The 22,768-nt window shown below is 30.0% G+C and overlaps 1 protein-coding gene and 1 non-coding gene across 4 annotated transcripts in view; one reads left to right on the plus strand and one right to left on the minus strand.

Annotated features, from left to right (window-relative positions):
• The first annotated feature begins 1,715 nt into the window (after positions 1–1,715).
• The window catches only part of LOC145972409 (uncharacterized), a 45,493-nt gene continuing 24,440 nt past the window's right edge, over positions 1,716–22,768 (plus strand). For 2 of the 3 annotated variants that reach the window (XM_083100980.1, XM_083100982.1), the window contains exon 1: positions 20,859–22,413. In XM_083100980.1, the coding sequence (XP_082957106.1) occupies positions 22,322–22,413 (92 nt within the window). In that variant the 5' untranslated portion in view covers positions 20,859–22,321. Of the gene's footprint in view, positions 1,738–20,858; positions 22,414–22,768 lie in introns of those variants that run through there. The other variant, XM_083100985.1, reaches the window with a different exon arrangement.
• On the minus strand, positions 5,490–5,707 carry LOC145972590 (small nucleolar RNA U3). Its single transcript, XR_014439226.1, has one exon. It is a non-coding gene; the product is annotated as a small nucleolar RNA U3 (small nucleolar RNA).

Genomic DNA, 22,768 nt, shown 5'->3' on the forward strand with positions numbered 1-22,768 from the left:
AAAAGATAATACAAAAAAAGAGAAAGATTTCTAAATTTAACATATTATGAGAATGTGTATGAAACAATAATTTTTACCTAAATTTAAATAGATGTTAGTAAATTATCAATAAAGAACTTTTTTAAAATTTATTTTATATATAATCGTTGAATTTATATATATTCTTTTTATTAGTATTATTTATATTTAAATTAACTTTGAATTATGAGATAAAAGATTACTATGTTATTATATCATTGATTTACAAAATATTCGCACGCTTTTGTTCAATAATTTTTATAAATAATTATGTATATTAAGTAAAATATATATTTACACAGTTCATAGGCCTTTCACGAGTTTATTCTGATTAATAAGACGAGCATCAATTAAACTTGTTTGAGCACTGAATGTATGTTATGTAAGAGCTAAAGTTAGTAAAAGATAAATGGTGACATTTCGTGAATTGTTCGGTGAGCTGATGAGAGTTAATATGAAGCGTTGGCGTAGTTCATTGAAACTATTAAAGCTAAGTAAACATATAAAGTGAAAAAGTTCTAAAACTCATGAGTTTAATTCAAACTATTCAACAACATCGGCTATTATAATAATTTGCATAATTAAAATTAAAATATTATGCATTATGCATAATTCTAGTAACTATTTAATTTTTCAATATTAAAACTCTCTTTATACATTCTATAAAATTATAACTATTAAGGACATATATGTAGAGTATCTATTTAATTATTATACATATTTCTTTTTATTACTTTTATGTATAATTATATTATTTATTAAGTATATATTAATAAATGCTAATCCACATTTTTATCGTTAATTTTAAATAAACTTTTAAAGAGCGTTAAAGATGATGTGTAATTATTTTAGCTTTCGAAATAACATTGCTATTGCCTATGTTTTTTATCAGACATTGACCGACTAATTTGTTTAATATTTCCGAGAAACAAACTGACAATCGAGTAAATAATAAATTTATATATTCTGAGTTATATATTATAAATTTGATTTTCCGTACATAATTCTAACTACATCTCATTAATTGAGATGACCCATATAATAATTATGATAAGATAACATTTTTCTCCCCTCCATCTTTAATTAACATATATGTCTATCAGCGAGATTTTATATGAATCCAAGGTTACGATAATGTCATCAGGAAATAACCCGTTATCGAAACCTTGTAGTCGTTCTTGCCCGTATATCTTGCAAGAATACTACGTACTGATAACAGGAACATAAATTAAGTGTCATCATCGATAAATCATCATTTTATCTATTTTATTTTATAGCGTTTAATGCGAAAATTGTTTTGCAATTTCTCCTTAAAAGATATAAACAAATTTAAATATTATAAAATTTTTATAAAATATAATATTATAAATCTTATAAAATTATTACGTTAAGAAAAAAATTATGGGCGATAGAAATGGAAAGCCGTCGGGTCGCTTCTCCAACATTGAAAGGACTCACGTCGGCGCACGATTTACATGCCCGTTTATAACGGTCAACTTTCACTGATAACGAGAACGCGCTGCCGGAAGTGTTTCTGCTTCCGAATTTTTAGGTGAGCGGGTGATTCGCGATACATTGTCAGTTCCTTCGCGACGAGATCATCCAACGGACGTCTCGTGGTCGACTCGTTTTTCGTGCTGCTGCAATTTTTACGAAAACATCAGCAATTCTACGTCATCAGATAACGTGCGATAATCAGTAGCGCGTGACAAGGCGAAGGTGAGTGATGGTATTATATATATATGTATATTCGCGCTTTAAAAAAATTATTTCCACGTCGAACAACGATATGATGGTGCATTGTATCTTTACAGATATATAATTCGAATTTTTGTTTCGTGTAAAACAAGTTTCGAGAAAATATGAAAAATTTATATAATTAATTAATTAATTTATAAAATAATTAATTTCTAAAATAATGAAATAAATAAAGATTTGAATGAGACATAAACTTATAACTATAATTATAAGATTAATTTTACGTGAAAATTATGAGAACATGATATAAAATAATCTTCTGATACTTTATATTTCTAAATTAACGTACGTTTCATTTAAGTTTTGCATTTTAACTTTACATTTGATAAAATCAAGGAAAAATTAGAAAAAAGAAACTTAGTAAAATTGAACGTAAAAAATAAAAAAGCATAATAAAATTTATAAATACAACAATAGATTTAAAATTTGTCTTCTTTTAATACAATTATAAGATATATGGCCATGTTTTTAAAATTATATCAGAGTCGAGATTATTCGCTCTTATCTCTTCATTATCAAGGTTGTGGTATAAATACCAATATGATCGATATTAAAATGCGCGATGTACATCTTAGTGTGTGTATCGGATCACGAAATGTATACATGCATGTTGGCGAATAAAGCGCAACGGTCCATTGTGCACTAGCTGACCCGGTTAAAGTGTCGTCAGTGTCATCAGTGGTAATAACTAGGCCACTGCGTGCACACGCAGTACGCTCGAGAGTTCCGGTGGTTTATTATTGCCTTCTCTCCCTAATTTTCTCGACTGTCTCGAATATCTCCACAGTTCTGGAGAGAATCGTACAGTTACTTGAACTCACTTTTGTTCCGAAATAATTACAACCATGACACATTCTTTCTTTCCTTTTGTTTGATTTATTGTCGTTTAAGTTTTTTCTAAAAGTTTCGGCAACTGAGAAAGCAAATTCTCAGAATTGTGCTATAACGAAGAATGTTACAAACAGACTTTACAATATATAAAAACATTTGATTAATCTTTAAAGTTTTATGTAAATTATATTAGTTATATAAAACAAAGTGATTGTAAGTATGTGTGATGATAAATTGAAGAAAATATATAAATCTAATCAAAGTTTTTTAATCGCGAATATAAAATTATAATTCTATCAAAAAGTAGAAAATATATCTTGTAATAGATTGTCAAGTTTAAGATTGATGGTACAAAAGAAATAAAATAACATGATTAAATTGCCGATCAATTTTAATACACTTCGAAGTAAACAAGTTATATATTTTGAAAATTCACTTGATAAATTTTATAAAAAAAGAGAAGCTTTAAATGATAAAGTTGAAATATTAAAAACCAAATAATAACAATAATTGAAAATATTTAATAAATATTTAATAACTCTTTTGAATACGAACTTATAGATGTAAATTGTAACTGTTTTAAATCAATTTATTTTAGTAGTAGAGATACCTCTCTTTCTCTCTATTTCTAGAACATTTTGCTAATTTTTATAAAACCATCTCTTTTTATAATGCTTTTTCTTTCTTTTTGTGTTTTAATTAAAAAATCATAGCTATAAATATAACTATTTATCGAGCATTTTTTTATATTTAATCCTTTTTTGCAACCAATTGTAGATATTTTTCTTCAAAACATTAATAATGACGATATTTTAAGTGCTTATATTAGCTACCTCAACATATTTATAAATACGGTTTTCCTGTTTTCGCAATCGTGTATGCGCAATATCATTAAAATGATAAGAATGCATGATAAAATGTTACGTTTCTACGTCACATACGATTTAAAACTGTGAGCAACAACTGTGAGCAAAATACCGATCGCGAAGAAACGTCGAGCACTAAGAAATCGGGAAGTCATGGATTGCGAAATATTCTTCCGGATTTACCACAGCAGGAGAATGCTTAGTGAAACGAGGAAATCAGTGAATTATCGTTTTCGTGATTCTCACAAATCAAAAATTAATTGCGGCTTGTAATAAGCAATTGAATTAATTTCTATTGTTACAGTTTCTTAATACAAGTTATAACAGGAAGACTTCAAATGCTATTATAATTCTATTGAAGTTTTTTAATTCTATTTTATATCTAGGATAATGATAATATTATAGCAACGATACTTTTGCAATTTGTGATTTTTTTTGCAAAAATGATTTATTGGAATGAAATATTATACTGCTTTAAATATCTTCAAATCTATTTCTTTTTTTCTAAAACTGTATCTGTAGATAACTTGCGAGCTGAGAAACTAGTTCTCTCCAAGTTCGTGAGAAAAGAAAGCAAGAATGCCTAAAAATCTTGTTATTAGTTTTGCGAAAATAACTGTCGAAACCGACTAGAAATTAACTTATCTGATTTATTCATGACAATTTAATTTATACCTGAATGACATAAGAAATGTCATTCGTGTATTTATTACATATCTATAATTTTATTAAGATAATTATGGATACAGAGTTATTCGAATTTTTATTGCTATATTAAGATAATTATTGATGTAGAACTGAGTTTCTTGATTGAGTATCACGAGAAGTAACATTTGTCAAATAATAAGATTAATATACTTTAAAATATTTACATTTATATAGTTGATCATAATTAATAAATTAGAAATTTATTATCATGTAATTGATGCATATCAAACAAGCATGGTATGCACGTCGCTTTATCTTTTTTTTATTTTAATTCACTCTCTCTATTTACGCTTTAGAAAATTATAACGTATAAGTAAGTTATATTCTCTGTTTAAATTGTTTAAATAATTCATACATTGTTTATATTTCAATTTCTTAGAAAATTACTAATATTAAAAAATTCGACGTACTCTTGGAAATTATAAGAATTGATATTCAGAAAAAAATAAATATGAAGAATAAGAATAAAAAAATCATATATTGTTTATCATACATTATTATTATATATTATTATATAATTTATATTATTATTATATAATCATACATTGTTTATCATATGTTAATTTCAAATTGATTCAAAAGCTAATTGGCAATTAAGATTTGCCTCACTTACATTTTTTATTAATCATAAGCATCACATTTAATACAATTATTTCAGAGTTATTCTTGTTTATCGCGACGGTCGGGTTTAACGTAAGCATTAATAAGAATGAGACATTGAGTCTAAATACGCAATAAGAAAAATACGAATTATCATAACGCGTTCATAGTCCTAGTGTCACTTTCCGGCCTTCCTTTACGACGACCTATCATCATGGTATTGACATCAATTCTGCTATCGCCGGTTAAGCGGGTCATTGTCTTTACTACCATAGAATATTAATGAATATGAAATGATCGCGCTAGACGATTTATCTGCCTACGAGAAATTTAACGCCACCGCGCAACAATACGAGCCATAAATCGCGACGAGGTGGTGAACCTCTGTAAACGAAATGAAGTTCTTTCACTTCCATAACGCGAAGAATCGAAGACAAATTAATTTTCCTGGCGAAAGTTTTTTTAAATTACAAAATTAAACTTTTCATGTTTTTGAAATTAAATTAATTATAATTTGATCACTTCCTTGGGATTTAATAAAACTTCTTAAAAATCTTGTTTGAATTTGAAACGTAATTATTATTTTTAACTCTGTAATTATCGTACATCCAGAAAATATAAAATTTAAATAAGAATTTTAATAATCGATCTTACTTGTCAATACACCTCGAGATTTATTTTTAGAATTTTATTATATAGGTATAACCACACTCAGAAAGCCCGTCTCCCCATCCCCTTTACACTAAGTGCAAAGGATGAACGATCATCGATGACAGAGATCTCGAAACAAAGTCGAGAACTCGTGTCGTTCTCACGCTCAAGGAAGAGGACTGTAGCTCCTCATCATCGTGATTACCGCTTATTCCCGTGTTAGGGGGGAGAATAAGATCGAATACTACAGAACTGATCCTGTGAAGTATGATCTTAAATTTCTGCAGTTTCCTATGTCACATATATACTGTAAATGACTGATTTCTATTACGAGAAACGTTTTATCGTTGTTGCCCTCTAGCGACCAAAGCAGAGAGGGCCGACTAATCTAATGGCGCTTTTGGTTGGATGTGTTAGTTATGGTACACATATTATCACATGTTGAAACTGTTGTCTACAAATTTACAATTTTATAAATAATTAAAACAATATAACAATCTCTCTCTCTCTCTCTTATTATTTACACATTATTATTATTATTATTATATTATTAGTATTATATTATTCATAATTAATAATTTATAATATTATTAATTATGAATAATATAATACTTATTTATATTAAATAACAATAATAAATATATACTTGTTACTGTTATTACTTTAAATAATATTAAATAATAACAATAACAAGTATATATTTATTATAATATAATAATATTAAATTTAAATAATATTATTTAAAATAATATTAATTATCTTTTAATTACTTGTACTATTATAAATTTGTATACATTCGTCAATATGCATATGTGTATAGTGATGCATTCAATTGAATTCGTTATAATTATTATGTTATAATCTATTGTGTCTCTCTCTGATAAAGATACATTCTTTTCTTTATCGATACATGGCAGAATGGTTATTAATAGTTATATCATATATAATTATATTAATATATCTAATTATATGAAATGTATATTTATATTATCAAGAATATTATGTGTCCTCGGTTATGTATGTATATAAGAAAATTGCATATGTATGTGTGCATATACATATATATATATATATATATATATATATATATATATATATATACTCTTTTATTAAAATTATAATTTCGAAAGCTAGTGAAATCGTGATATCTTTTAGATATATTTATAAATGGCATATTTTTTGTTGGTTATGACATACTTTATATAGGATATCTGCTTTTCTATATTTGATTGCGTCGTATCAATGTAAATGATGCGACGAAGCCGGTTTAGCATAATCTTTAGCGATCTCGTTCTCTTTCTGAGGGAGGTCAAGATCATTGAAATTAAGCACGCAAGAATAAAGTCACAAAGGAGTCAACATTTTTAAAGACATCACACACAGACCGCTAATTATATTTCACCAACCGTGGAATCGCTTAAGATTAATACTTAACGTAGCAAACATCCGCAATTTTGTTCAGACGATGTGCCATGAAAGAATTCGATGTAGCGAGCGGAAGTTAACGCACAATTCTTGGACAATTTTCGCATTTCTGTGCCATTTATAAAATACAAATTTGAAGTAAAAATTTAATTCGGAAATTAAAAAAAATACACGTAAATATTGTTCAAATTTGTAACATGTTTAACGTTAAAATTACGATTGATATCTGAATAAAAGATAAATTTTTTTACTTAATATTATTTACTTTTCATTAATGTACATTATTAATATCAATATTATTTATTTATTATTTTTTTATAAATTGTTAATATTCATTTTCAAAAATTGTACGGATGATTAGAATTTTTAGTTTATTTTTTTGGCATTAAAATTTGTAACTATTCATATGTACTTTATTATCATAAATGATAATTAAATTCTTGCCAAACGTATCGCTTGAAAAATTTTATTTCTTCAAAATGATTAATATTCAATCCTGACTCCATTGTCAGTTATAAGTGCAAATGCGGGAAACAAAGACAATTCCGACCCGGAATCGTCGAGAGTCGCATCCTGCAATTTTCTGTGAAATGATTCGCAGATGTTGCAATTACAGCCAAAGAAATCGACATCTCACGTAGCTCGGTTTGCATATTGCAATGTATTATTACGTGCTTTATGCGAGGTATCTGGTATAGCGCATGTGTTGGGATGTGTTTTTGTAAATGAGAGAGAAAAAGAGAGGAAGAAGTTGTGCGAGAGATCGTCGCGAGTTAACTAGTCGCTTCCAGTCGTTGCCTATCCGTGATGGAAATCGAATATACAAGGAAACGCGAAACGATCCATGCATTTTGATAAATATTTTCCATCGCGGATGCGGCGGCTTTAATTAAAAGACACTCTCTTCTCGAGCGCGGCAACGCATTATCGGATCGAAGATCACCTTGTCGTGATAATTTCTGTCGAGAGGATGTGTCGGAAGCTTACTACTAGCTCACACAAATTGTCACAAATTGAAGGCCGAGAAATATGAAACTTTGAATGGAGGCAGATATTTCATATATATTGCTTCGAGAATATCAAAGTATATATTTTCACTTTCCGCTTTCTAATTGCATACATTAATTAAATAATACTTAAAGTGTGCATATTAATTAAATAATATTTAAATTGCAATTTATAATAATATTTAAATTGCAAATTCATTAAATAATATTTAAATAGCCGTCTAATTTATTTAGCCATTTAATATTGCTTTGATATAAATGTTATTTCTTCAGATATTGAGTATAAAATTTGAAGATATTAAGTAATTCTTTCTTAATGATGCGAGTTTCCACGAAATGTTCTGCTGAATTGTAGATCACAATTCATAAATTTTGAAGATATATCGCTGAGGAAATAGCCATTAATTGTGAGAGATGTGTTGGTTGTTGGAGAAACTTTCTCCATTTTACATTGTCAAGGATCCTCGAGTATAATAATAACTTCAATTCTCTTCTTGGTCTTTTCTTCCTCGCTTCGAGATCGATAGCATAAGCAGATTTCCTTTCTCGATCGAGTATCGACATCGGCAAATTTATGAAACAACTATAAGCTAATAAAAGTTACAGTCGCGATCGTGCACGTTGACTTAACCGGCGCCAACGCGCTCCTTTCCGCTTGTCTGCTTATTAAGTTCGAGATATCTAGTCGGAAATGAGAGCCCGCACTAAGTATATATACCGTCTTCGTGAGAATGAAATCTCGAGTGTTTTAATTAATATGCAGTTGTAAATCTTCTTTATGTTGTTTACCATGTGTGTTTGGTAAAATCTTTGGGGAAAATCTCAATAATTTCTAGTATAACTGGCTCAATATTACAAATATATGTGTTATTAATTTTATAAATGTCAAAAATATTAGTTATAATATTTTTCTTTATTTCTCATTAATTTTTTTATTTAAAAAAAATGTTATCAAATTTTTGATCTCGTTTTTTATTTTTTAGCAATTAAAATAAAAGTTAAAATAAAAGTTAAAAGAGTTACAAGGCTTTTACAATATAAAATATGTATATGAATATTAAATAAAAAAAATATTTTTATTATTATTGTATTTGTTTGTGGTTATTTGTTTTCTAACTGTGTTTTATAACAATATTTTAATTACGAAACATAACCGCACTGTGGCATATGTTATTTAAAATGTATAGAAAATTAAATTAGAAAGTATTTTTTTAAACTTCTAATTAACATTAAAATAAGTAACACAAAAATATTTTAAAATGCCATCTTTTTATTTAATATTCTAAATCTCTTTTTCTACTTAATTATTATGATCTCTTACAAAAATTTAAGATTATTTGTAATCGTTAAAATGCTTTTATATATATATATATATATATATATATATATATATATTTACTTATTTACTTATTCTATAATATTTATTCTAAAATAATCTAGTGCTCTTATTTTATTATATTATATACTACACTAATTTAGTTTTTAATTATAATTTGATTTATAATAGAAGTTAATTATAATATAAAAAATTAGGAAACCAATTGGAAATCCTAATTAATGTTTTTAAAATTATGTGTAAAAGACTGGATAAATAAAAAATAAATATCTTTAAATTTTATAAATTCATAATAAATAATTTTAATATATAAAATTTTATGTACTTTTGTGTAAAAAAATTTACCAAAGAACTTTTGCAAACAATTTCTGTTAGATTGTAATTGCGGCTTGTGAAATTTACCAATTGCATTTCTATCGATTTGTGCAAATCCAAGCGTGATAAAATAAGATTTTATTCAATTCGTTTCAGTTTTAATTCAGTAACTAGAAATTTACTCTTTCGCATCTGTTAGCTTTCCTTGCATGGGTCATCTCCTTTCTCTCACGATTGTTCAAGAGCGTTCTATCCTTATGTATCCACCCTCTTATGAATTATACCTCCTAGATACGTATTTTTCAAAAGATCTATTTTTAAGATAAATATCTTTAAACGCGGTTTACGCAATGCAAATAATTTTATGCCATATTATTAAATGCAATTTAATTTCCTTGTCAAGTGAAAGGTTATGGTAGAAAGTTTAACTTTTAACATATTTTAGTATATTTAAACATTAACAATATTAACATAAATTAACGACAAACATTAACATAAATATCTTTTTAAATCTAAATAAAAAGTTTTAAATTTTATATCGGAAACACGGACGGAAAAGAAGATTTATAACAAAAATAAATATTAGAAAGTAATTAAATCATTTTTTGTGTGATTTTTTGATGTTATTATATGTAAATAATTATAATTTAGTAATTTTTTTAATAATTAATACATAAGATTAATAGAAAGAAAATTAATAGAAAATTCAAATGCAGAATCGCAAATAGTTTTAATATTATATATTAAGAAGTGGAAATTATATTATTAAAATTAAAAAGAATAGTACGTCTAAAGAATTTCTAAATGAATAATTATACATTTTATCCAGTACATTATCTTTCTTTGCCATGTCGAATCCAATTTAACAGACAATAAAGCGACGCTAATGAGCTCTCAAAAGATCTTTCTTTAATTTATCCGTTTAATTCGGTTTTAATTCGTTTGACCTATTCATCACATCCGCAAAATTCACTTTTACCGCCTAATGATTTCTCTCATTATCGTACATTGCACTTGAGATTATCAGACAATCAGTTAAATGTACCTGTTAAATGATATTAATCTTCCTTATTTTAGATATACAAGTACTTCTTTAATTAAAGATTGCTCTTAATTATTTATTGTACAAGACTCTACAAAACACATTTATAAAAAATAACATTTTGGGATAAGTGTTTATATCGCATAAAAATAAGTATTTAAAAATTTTTCTATTAAATCCACTAGATTTCTAAAAGTTCATAAAAATAAGTATTTAAAAGTTTTTGTATTAAATCCACTAGATTTCTAAAAGTTCATAAAAATAAGTATTTAAAAATTTTTCTATTAAATCTACTAGATTTCTGAAGAAGAGAAAATTGATGAGCAAGATATTTGTCTGTGTATATGGATTCATTGTGGCTTAGAAAGTTACATCATCAGCGCTGCAATCCATCTTGGTGTCGCAATGAAGCTTACAGACGGGATTAGAATCCTTTCCACGTAACGCGAGCTGTTTTATCTCGATGACTGACTGTTACCGAAGGTGTTTGCTGTGACACAGAACAATAACTATATATTCCAATCTACAGTGGTCCGATCTATGTATTCCAATATAGTGTTGCAATGAATCGATCGAAAAACGATACTCGATGGTAATGTGCGAGAAGCCGATAATGTTCGAGAATTTTTAACCATAAGTGTGTATGAGAGATTCGATGTATTCTGGGATAGATACTTCTTTTCTTAACTTTCGATAAATTACTTTTTCTTTATTATGATGTATTTTAAAGAGTGCTACTTTTTAAGCAATTAGGTACACATGCGAACGAAAATTTCAGATACTTTTACGTTCTTTACGTAAAAGTATCTGAAATTTTACGTTTTTTACGTATATTTTTTTTAAAAAGATTTTATATAATTTGTTTTAATAAAAATGTAAATATCTAATCATTTTATTTTATTTTCTAAACTGCTCTGAATAAATTCTGGCAATTTAATTTGTATCATTTTTGTCGAAGACAACAACCGAATTAAACGTTTTTATAATTATTGTAAAAATATAGAAAATGTACACAAATTTTTCGTATTTAAAAAATTTATAAGTTTCAAGTGATCTATGTATTCTGCAATTAATATTTCTTTGTGCAATAGAATTAATATTCCATCACTAACAGTGTAAAATTAAATAATAAATAGATAAAAACTCATCATGGTTTTTTGTTATCTAAAATATTCGATCTTGCGAATCGTATTACTTCGTGTTTTAGTTTAAAAATGATGATTAAATTGCTATTAGATTGCAATTTAAATTAATGAAAAATTTAATGCATGAAATAAAATATGTATAATTATTATATAACCTCATTAAAAATATTAAAAAATATAATAAATCAAACACTGACAATTAATTTTACTGACAAAATATTTAACATGCTATAATATATAAGTAGAATATATTCATGAATTTTACAAGTTAATAAATTAAATTATAAATTACTTACGATAATGGTTTCTCTGATGTTTCCTCGTGTTTTCTCTATGCTTGCTAATTCTTGATAGCACTCACAAAACACTCGCGAAAATACGATTAATTACAGTCATATACGCACTAATTAACAAACGATTACGACACTTTGCATGACACTCCTGAATATAATCATGAATGTGAGAGAGACGCGTATTTTATACATTGTGACCGGAAAATATTTTATTATTCGGTGCAATACTGACGAATTTTGTTGTTGACATTTATAATATACATTTTAAGACTACATTTTAGAGCAATTATATTATTTTGCGTAAATAAATACATATAAATAAATAAATATACAAGTTAAAATTAAAAATAAATATTTTCAAACTGCAATATTGGTAGAAAGAAATCTATTTTTTGCGCAATAGATTTCAATCGAATAAATCTCGCGAAATACATGACTTAACAAATTATAATGATATACAATCATCGAATTTATAGTAGTAGTTAATGAATAAATAAATTAATGAAAATTAGTATTAAAAATAGGATCAATATAAAAACTGTTTACATTAATTAAATGCTATATTTGGAGCTACTGCAACCTCAATGGTTTGTTAATGATCGAAAAACACGAAAATGTTCGCAACTTTATTCTGATATTGCGTGATATGTGAATCAGGCTAATGGCTAGTTAAGACGCGATAGATAACTAGAAAATACACAATAACTATTCGATATCACAAACATAATACGTTCTCAACTCAAAAAGTTTGCGTACTATTAATAAATAAAATCATTTTTCGTTATAAGCGCGTAACAAATTGCTCGTAAGTTTCGAGGTAAAATAATAATTTATAAAAAATTTTTATATTCGTATCGTTTCAATTTCTATTTCAAACAAATATATTCTATAAAAAACACTTCGAAAAATAATCATTGCCACGATATTTTTATTCTCATTTTATATGATCGTGTATCGGAATTAATTAATCGTGCGATTTGATAATCGCTAATTGTAATAATCACAGCGAATGATCATGTTTGACATCTACTTTTCGTGATTGTACCTTAGAAAATATGAGACGACAATACTTTTATAACTCTCATAAAAAATAGAAAAGCGATTTTAATAATAGATCGCTTATCGCGGGAATTAATTAATCGTGCAAATTAATAATTGTAACATTTAGCATCTCTTGATAATTTTCATGAATATACTTTGGAAGATAATGCAAACAATAAAGCGGATCACGTCACTACCTGTTCGTTTGAGTCTCACAGCACGAATGACAACAAGGCCATGGCATGTCAATAATAGCGCGTTATATGACGCAAAAACAAACATTACGGTCGAATATTGTTTGGCATCTCTCTCTTTCTCTCTCTCTCTCTTTCTAATATATAATATTTATTGTCAAACTTTTATGAATATGAAATATTTAAAATACACATTATCGAATATAATTTAACATATTTTCGAGTAAATCCGGAATATTCTATTCTATTTTTTTGAATCTTAAATTTATTAGTATGAAATATATTTTACTATATATATATGTGTGTGTATCACGGATTTTTATATTTAAATTACTCGACGATTCATTTATTACTTCACGTTTTCAATCTGACAAGTGGCAAATTAGATTTAAATTAGCGCAAAATTTAAAGTGCGATGAGAGGTATATTTGAATCTACGTATTATTAAAGAAATAATTATATCGTCTTTGTAAGAATAAAGATCGTTGAACAAGAAAATGAGAATTTATAATTTTTATTTCTTGTTGCTGCGATACAACTTGCAATGTATAAATCGTGTATAAGGCAAATTAATTTTATGAGAGGAATTGAAATTACTATCGAAGACTGCCACGATATTATAGAAGAATTTTGATGAATAACATATGCTTTGCTTAATGGATACATGTTAACGAAATAATAAAAATCTCTTCGTCTTTCGTCAATCTATATCTTTTTTTTCTTAATCAATGTATCTCTCATTACAATTACACTGACCAAATATGTAAAAGATCCGTTACTATTTCTTATACGCATAAAATATATATTTGTTTCGATATATATAATCTGTGTCATGATAAATACAAAGATATTAAATGCAATTATTTATTATATATTATAATCGTTAATAATTGTAATTATTAACGATTATAATATATTTGAAATTAATTAACTCTCGTGATTGATGATTTGCAAATATCTCGAGATGTCTATTGAAGCGATTATATCTTGACATATTTACAAATCGTCAATCATGAGAATTAATTAATTTAAAATATATTGTAATCCTTAATAATTATAACAAAAATTGCATTTATGCGACCGCCCACGAAAGTAAAATTAATATAACAAATATACAATTATTTCTTCTTAATTAAAAAATGGACACACCGAAAGAGGATTAAATTCTGCCACGAAACAGATGGTGGAAGTTATTAAGGGAAAGCTTTCAGTATCTTTAATAGGAAACCGACCTCATCGATTTTTATAGTACTCAATGACATGCGTGTCCCAGAAATATAGCAGCTGCAGCTAATCTCGTGGATTACAATTACCGACCACCGGGTCACGTTCAATTAACCTCCTATGCACAGACGATGTGCACTCTTCTGATTGTTATTAGGTCTGATGACTATCAGTTAAATTTATTTTCGTCAATTCTTAATTGATCTATTAGTCTGCACATATCCGAAGAAAAGCTAATATTAGTAATCACATCGTAGCTAGAAATCAATCTTTATTTCTTTGTACGTCAAAATTATGTATTAATAAGGAACTTTGATGATTTGTGAGCATCTGCGTCAAATTGAATTTTCAACTTTCACATTTACGTAATTTGAATAATTAATTCCGATTAAGCGATTTATAAATTTTGGCATTATACCTATAAGATGATGAATTTATCCCTTTCTTTATCAATTATTCTATCACTAAAAAATTTTTTAATTTAATAGTCGAGAATTATTTTCTATTTTTTATAATAATATGAATGAAGAATAGATAAACACATAAATTTCAGGTGATCGATAAATTCGATTGCATTTTATTTCCCATCAATTATAATTTTACTTGAATGAATAATCCTGTAAATATGTATAATTTATATATTTTTTTCTAATATCTTAATATATTCTTCTAATATCTTAGAATAATAATCTAATATCTTATAGAATAATTTTTCGCGATTGTTTCTCTCTCTTGCATTACTGACATTTCGCGTGAGAGGATTAGAAGAGTATTCTTTTGGATATAGATGCGCCTGATAAAAGCGAAAGGCAGTTCGTGATTAATCTTAATACAAGTTAAGTATTGAGTTATCCGATTGACCACACCTTGTGCATGTGAAAACGGATTGATGAGGGAATGTTCTCTCGATCGATCTTTCGATGAACAATGCAATCACCTTTTCAGGGTCCGCGATGGAAACCTTTCTTTCACTGTGTGCGCATCACGTTGATATAAATGATCATAAGTAATTGAAAGTCGACGGCTAAGCTGCCGCGATAGGTCATGCTTGTCTTGTGTTTAAGCTTTTATTTTTTTAAGAATAAATGCCAGGCACATCAATCATTGTCTCGAATTTATATAAAATATCTTGCTTTTCCCACGAGAGTTAAAAATTTTCATTAAGTATTAAAATACAATCGCTTCCTTTTTCAGCTATAAAATGATTAGTTAAGGGATAATAAAGGGGACGATAAGAAATTATTGTTATTATTGTTGTATAATGATTTATATATTGGGATAGAAACAGATCTATCACGATGGACTAAATAAATCCGAGATCAATGATTTGTGCACCGTTAAGTCTTCTCGCGTGGCTTCGCTCGATCGAGAATCCGATCTATCATCCGATGATTCTGCTGGCTTTACGCCCGAACGATTACATGGATTGATAGCTCTCTTTTTGCTCCACCGCTTCTTTGAAAAATTCGCTCGATTCAACGAATGTAGCTACCTAATCATTTCACGGTGTAAAATGTCCGAAGAGATCTCTGAAATCTGTTTGAATTCTATCTTCAAAAGCTGCGAGCAGCTCAAGGAATTGTTTCGATGGATTGAACTTTTCGTAGCTTTTTAAGAATTACGATGCGTCGATCTTTTCGAAATCATTTTTCTCCGAAAAAAGAACGTTGCTTTTTATAAAAAAAATTAATATTTATAAATAAATAATATTAATAATTAATAATGAATCGAAAGAAGAATTGCCAAAGTTGCGACTACGAATAATAAATTCTTAAAATTATTATTTTCTCCGAAAAAAGAGCGTTGCTTTTTATTTAAAAATTAATATTTATAAATAAATAATATTAATAATTAATAATTAATCGAAAGAAGAGTTGCTAAAGTTGCGACTACGAATAATAAATTCTTAAAATTATTATTTTCTCCGAAAAAAGAATGTTGCTTTTCATTAAAAGAAATTAATATTTATGAATAAATAATATTAATAATTAATAACGAATCGAAAGAAGAATTGCTAAAGTTGCGACTACGAATAATAAATTCTGAAAATTATTATTTTAAAAAGCTTTCTTTTCCTCGACCATCGATCTAGGCTACAAAACGGTGTCTCGTCGCGCTTAAAACCACGATGGCAAAATCTGTTGCGGCCCTTAGGGCGGCGGGTACTCGGGACGGATCGACTCGGCGGAAGCGACGATTTTAAGTGCGGACTGAAAGACATATTTCGGGATGCGTTCTATATTTATACGCACTCGTGTACGCATCTATGCGCACGAAAGACCGCCGAGCGATTTACGCGTCTGCGACTCTCTCGACATTCCACGCGACTTTCTTTGTGCTTCCCCCCGTGATGCGTACATGCCACGCGTCGCTCTGGAATCCCGTTTACGGAATGCGTGCGAATCTTCGTCGGGCGACTTTATCTTCGACCACTGGCAACACATTCGGCAACACATTCGTAAATTTATGTGGCGCCTAAATTATATCGCTGTCGTCTAACATGAATTACTGATCGCCGCTGACCGCGACGTTACTCCAAAAGCATCTTGCTGGAATGTCTATTTATGATTGTAAGGGTAAAAAAGGTATCTTATAAAAATCTGCAAATACATTATTTTTATAACGTATTATTATTATAATGTTTTTTTTTTAAGTTTAGGAAAATAAAAATTCCATAAAATCAATTTTAAAATTCAGGAAACAGAAAACATTCAAAGAATATAAATGAACACGAAAAATTGATTGTTAATATTCTATTTTTTAAATTTTTATTGTTCTATTGATTTTCAAGTTAATAAAAAAGATAATTAACAAAAATTTGATTAAGACATTCCAAAAAATCCTAAAATAAGCAACATATATTAAAAAGGAAATTATTGAGATTCAAGCACGTAAAAAGGCAGCAAAGTGCAAGAGATCAATAAAAAAATATATATTTTATTGCTTTTACATATTATACTATTTTTATACGAAAACCAATTAATAAACGTAAAATAAAGAATAATGGCGAGTGAAAATTACATTGTTTACAGATATTGCAATCCTAATAATTGTTCCAAGAAAGAAGCAGTTGACGTGAATGCAACATGATTTACTTTGATCCAAAATATATTTACGCGCATTTATGCGAAAAATCTAAAGTAATTCCGCGAGTTAAGAATATATTCAAATTCAGTCGGCCTTGTCAGCAGGAGAATGAAATGGCGAAGAGACAGACTACAGTCATAATTCAAGGAAGCATCCGCCTTGGCAATCTACGGCAACATTCCGCATAGTTTCAGCTTGTATGTGCCGTTTTCAGCTTAGCATCATTACGCGTAATTTATAATGATCACTAGGCACCTTGCTCGCATCGCAGTCGATAGAGGAAATTTATCGCGTTTCCACACATCAAGGGAACTGATATCCAAACATTTTAACTTTCAACATAGTTTTCAACCGTATAGTCATCATTTTCAAATTTACCATGAAAGCTTTTACTGAGAACGCTCTTTGAGTTATTGTGCTTTGCTACAAATATAGCTGCTTCCAACTTTGTTTCATAACACACCGAGTATAATAGTATAATAATTGATAGTTTATTAATAATACACGATCAAAAAAATATTTCAATTATTTGAAATTTAATGATTTTGATTAATCATTAAAATACAGTACAATAATTAATGACGTATAATTTATTTATTCAATATAAATAACGTGATAATGTTTCAATTATTATTAAATTATTATTAAATTATTAAAAATTATTAAAAATTATTATTAAATTAAATATCTGAAAATCTCATTTTTAAAACCCCAACAGCTTTTCATCTCTCTTTGAAACGAAATTCGCAAAATATGTACAATTAACTTTGAAAAAACGAGGAAGAAGAGAGAAACGTATGTTTCACAAGTCGTAAAACTGTTATAAGGATCTTCAATTTTCCCCTTAGATTTTACAAGTACCATTCTTTACTCGGCTCTACAATTTTATACATCAAGATTATATTTACAATGCGCATGTTTTCGCGAGTTAAACAGTACTGACAACTCGGTATGCAAGTGTTATCCTTCGAAGCAATTTGTACGTGCCGTTAGCCAGTCCTCCTCGACGACTCGCGCATATCGCACGGTTCTCGAGTGCCTCTCGTTCTCCCTCGGCTGGAATAGCACGAGTCGACGGTTCGAGGGAGGGATCTCTCTCGGGTCAGAAATTCATTCGCATGACATTCCGCATAATTTCGCGTCGGCAGCGTTGTTTTCGGCATAAATACACAGCGTCGCGCGCGATTTAGAATACTTGGCGCGCGAAATCGGCATTGTCGAGATTATCCGCGACAGGATCCTCAGGAAACTGCCCTCCCCGTGGGATTTAAGTTCACGTACGGTGCAACCACTCGACGTGAAAATTTATGTGGCTTATAATTCACGAATGTCCGACCGCGCTTCTACGCTTTCGCTAATCTTTCGACCTCGTTTCTGCCGCGATCAAGATTTAAGAACCTGAATATCACGAGAAAAAGAGATAATTAAATACGGAAACGATCATTTTAATTTAGAAAAATAAACGCGATGTTGAGAGATCGAGAAATTGTTTCGAAGCAAAAATAGATGGTTGGACTCGGCGATTTTTACGACGGTCCTTTTCTTCGTCTCGGGTAATTATATTTCGGGCAAGTAGCCAGATTCCTAGATTCTGATGATCATAATGCGGTTGTAAATGCGGTATTCGTTTAGCACGGTCTCTTTCGTCACCCAATTGCAATAAGCGATCCCGTTGTTGACTGTTAAACATCGTTAGCTATGGTTTTAATGGAGCGGAGTGCAAATGACGTAATTGTTATTGCGGTCGTTAATTGTTTCTCGAAGCTCGGACCTTCGTCCGTAATTGGCGGCCGTTAGAACAAGCCGCGTGGCCTCGCGAGGGTGGATCGGGACGGAAATCGATCGACATATCTGCGATCGTCGGGGCCTTAATGCGGTCAATGGTCCGTTGCGTGCGGCCCTTAATTAGTCAGTCCTCTTCAACGAGCTTGATATTACGGATCCGGCGATAAGACCGCATGTGCAGACTCAAGGAATGTACGGTATAAAGGATAAACTTGGAGATTATACGAGATAATAAGCGGGTTCTGTTAAGTTTTAAGTTTTCTTAATAAGTACTTGCGCATCAAAAGATCGTCTAATTTTAATTTCTCCGGATTTGTTTTACTTCTTGCGAGGAAGAAAAGTGCTTAGATATTATTAAAAATGTTCTATACTTGTATAAACCTGCCGATCTAAAAATCATAAACTTGGTGTATTTGTCAAAGATATTTGAAAGAGAAAATATAAGAAATGGAAGCAATAATCGAAGCAGATTAATATAACAGATTCTATTTCCCCAAGAATTTGCTTTTGTTGCAACTCAAGCATTGTTATAAAGTAATTAAAGAAAAGAGGTTTTATTTTTAAAAAATTTATTGAAAAATCTATTTTAAAATTCTATTTTTAATTCTAATTTATTCTCTCTTAACACAACAACGTAGTTAATTCAAAAAACTATGAACATGCTTTGTATATTTTTTGAAAATTATGTACTTTGTAAAATTATAATTATATTGATTATAATTATAAGTAGTTGTAAATAATGCACTTTTTTAAAATTATTTTAATTTTAATAAGTCTAAAAGCGCTAATTTTTGTGAAACTTTTTTTATATTTTAATAAACAGGAGAAAAGATTGTCTTTATATTTAATAAAATCTCTTTATATTTTATTTAAAACAAAGAGGAGTTTAATTTTAATAAAGTCGTATATATTAAAATTAAATTTCTCTTCGCTTATAACTTTCTTCATTTATTATTTTCTAAAGAAAATAATGCGCGCGAAGCAGTCTTATGAAAAACATTCAAAAAAATATTTTGTTATTTTCTAGATATCGCATTAAAATTCATATTTAAATATTTATTAATATTTATATTTATTCAATTTTTTGTATCTGCTATAACATTGTCTATAACATGTAGGGTTTATAGCAGCAAATTTTAGTAATACTTTCTGTAAATTTAGATTCCATTGTCACTATATTGAATAAACATGAATTGCCATACAAAGATTTTTGTCAGAACTGATTTTTCTGGGTATCACAATCAAACTTTATAACAACTATGATTAGCTTTAAGATGGATAGGTGTCGCAGAAAGATGTTTTTTCTAAATTTCTCTAACATTGCAGTTCAGATATGAATTCTATCCCCTTGAAATTAATTAAATGCAAAACATATCGGGAGATATTTGCCAATCATTTGTCTCGATTAATCTTTCGCACTTGGAAAATTGTTGCGAGGCCATTTTTTTTCAAGCGAATAAAGGATGACGTTATTTAGGAGCGCTTAATTCGGCGCCACCTGTGCTTGATGGCTCGAGCTTATGAAACCTGCGCGGCACGCGGCTCGGCGGCCAGTCTGATTCCTCGTCGCAGTGCGATACGGTCGATAGAAGTAAGCCACGTAATGCGACCACAGTGGTTGCGGTGAGAAATGCAGTGACAAAACGACCACCGTCGTATGACATGTACGAGAGTCACCCTCGACACTTTACGCGCTCTTCCTCCCTCGCGATTTCAAGATAAGCTGCTCTCGAAGCTCGCGAATGCCGAAAAAAATCGCCGCCACGTGAGCGAAACGTCATAGTGCATCTCGGAGCAGGATTATGGTAAAAACTTTATCATGTGTTGACGTAGAATAATCTTTTAATTTGTCTACTGTGTGGGAAATATTCGTATAATTTATGAAGGGATTAATTATAATTCTACACCAAGATTTTCGTTGATCGAAAGTTTTTCTTGAAAGCTGCTGACAGTTCTGCTTTATTTGCGGATAAAATGTAAAACAATTCCGTTCCTCCTCGAATAGACATCGTGTACTGTCGACCTTGTCATAAAGATAACAGCAATCTACGCATTTCTACAAGTTTCTAAGGTGGATTATCCGCGAGTTTGAAAGACGCAGAAATTTACAAGTGTGTGAAGAAGCCTTGACGAGACCAATCATCGGAGAAATCAGAAACAATCGGGAGATTCGCCACAATCACGTGAATCCTTTTACGTCTGGACGTCAACAATTGCGAAATTGCGATTGACGGATCTGCACAGATCGTCCATCGATCACTCTGGAATTTCCCGACGCGAAACCGTGACACAACCGTGACATAAATTCGCGACAAAAAGAAGGTAAAAGAATCGTCGAAAAAGTGTACAAGGAAGAAGGTGTACAAACAAACAAACACGCTTGAACGAACATCAGTCAACTATAAAGCTTCGTGCAAACAGAGACGATACCGTCACCATTGCCGTGACATTGGACGTTGCTGCGAAAATTGTTTACGTTATTTCAAATCGGCATTGATATCAAAATACTCCGAAAACACACTGAATTTACGTCATGAGTTCCCGAATCAGAAATCATTGATCTCGGAGTAAGAGAAAGAGAAAAAAGAGACATGTTTCTCTCTCGCTCTCAATCGTTGGATGCTAAATTCATTGTGACGCATTTGCATCTAAAGATTCACAGTTTACTTTCGGAGCAAATATCTGTCAATTCGGAACAATGTCGATTATCTCGAAATTAGCGGACTCGTCTTCCGTCAGATATTGTCAAGATATCATTGAATCGACGTGAGGAGAGCGCGCGTGTGAACTGCCAAGTGCGACTTGAGGGTGGACAAAGAGACGCCTGCGAGGTATCGATCGACCTGCATCTTGAAGAGGATGCTCCCTTCGGTCTTGTAGGAGAGTAGAGCTCATATCGTAGTCACGTGCCGCGAGGACGGAAACGCAACGAGGGGAGAGGGTTAGAGGGAGGGCGAGGGAGGAAGGGAGACGACCTGCGGCAGGCGACGTCGTCATGGAAAATCGATTTGCCGCCGACCACCACCCCTCTACGACCACCCGACGAAGTGCAATGACCTCCAAACCGGGAAGATCCTACAGCGTGAGGTAAGTTGCTTCTCTCGTGATAGGAATCGTCGAGAGTCGCGGCGGAAAGAGGGAAGGGGGTTAGGCGATGAAATGACGAGGCGAAGAAAGAGCCTGGCCCCCACGAAGAAAATAGCCGCCGCTTCACGATGTCTACGACTTTCGCGACTTTTTTCTCTATTTTACTTCCGGCCTCGGTTTTCCCGAGGAACGATTTTAAACCGTCGCTTCTTTTTTGACGGAAAGAAGCTGTTCCCTCGCGTCAAGCTGACGCTTTACACGCTATGCTGCTTCGTTAAGACAAATGAGAAGATGCAGTTATCGTATCGAAATATTGCGTTATTCAAATATATTAATATATTATAAAATAATTGTA

Source organism: Camponotus vicinus, unplaced genomic scaffold (assembly GCF_025532165.1).
Source record: "Camponotus vicinus isolate PSW18456_S1 unplaced genomic scaffold, iyCamVici1.0 SCAF_5, whole genome shotgun sequence".
Classification (NCBI taxonomy): domain Eukaryota; kingdom Metazoa; phylum Arthropoda; class Insecta; order Hymenoptera; family Formicidae; genus Camponotus; species Camponotus vicinus.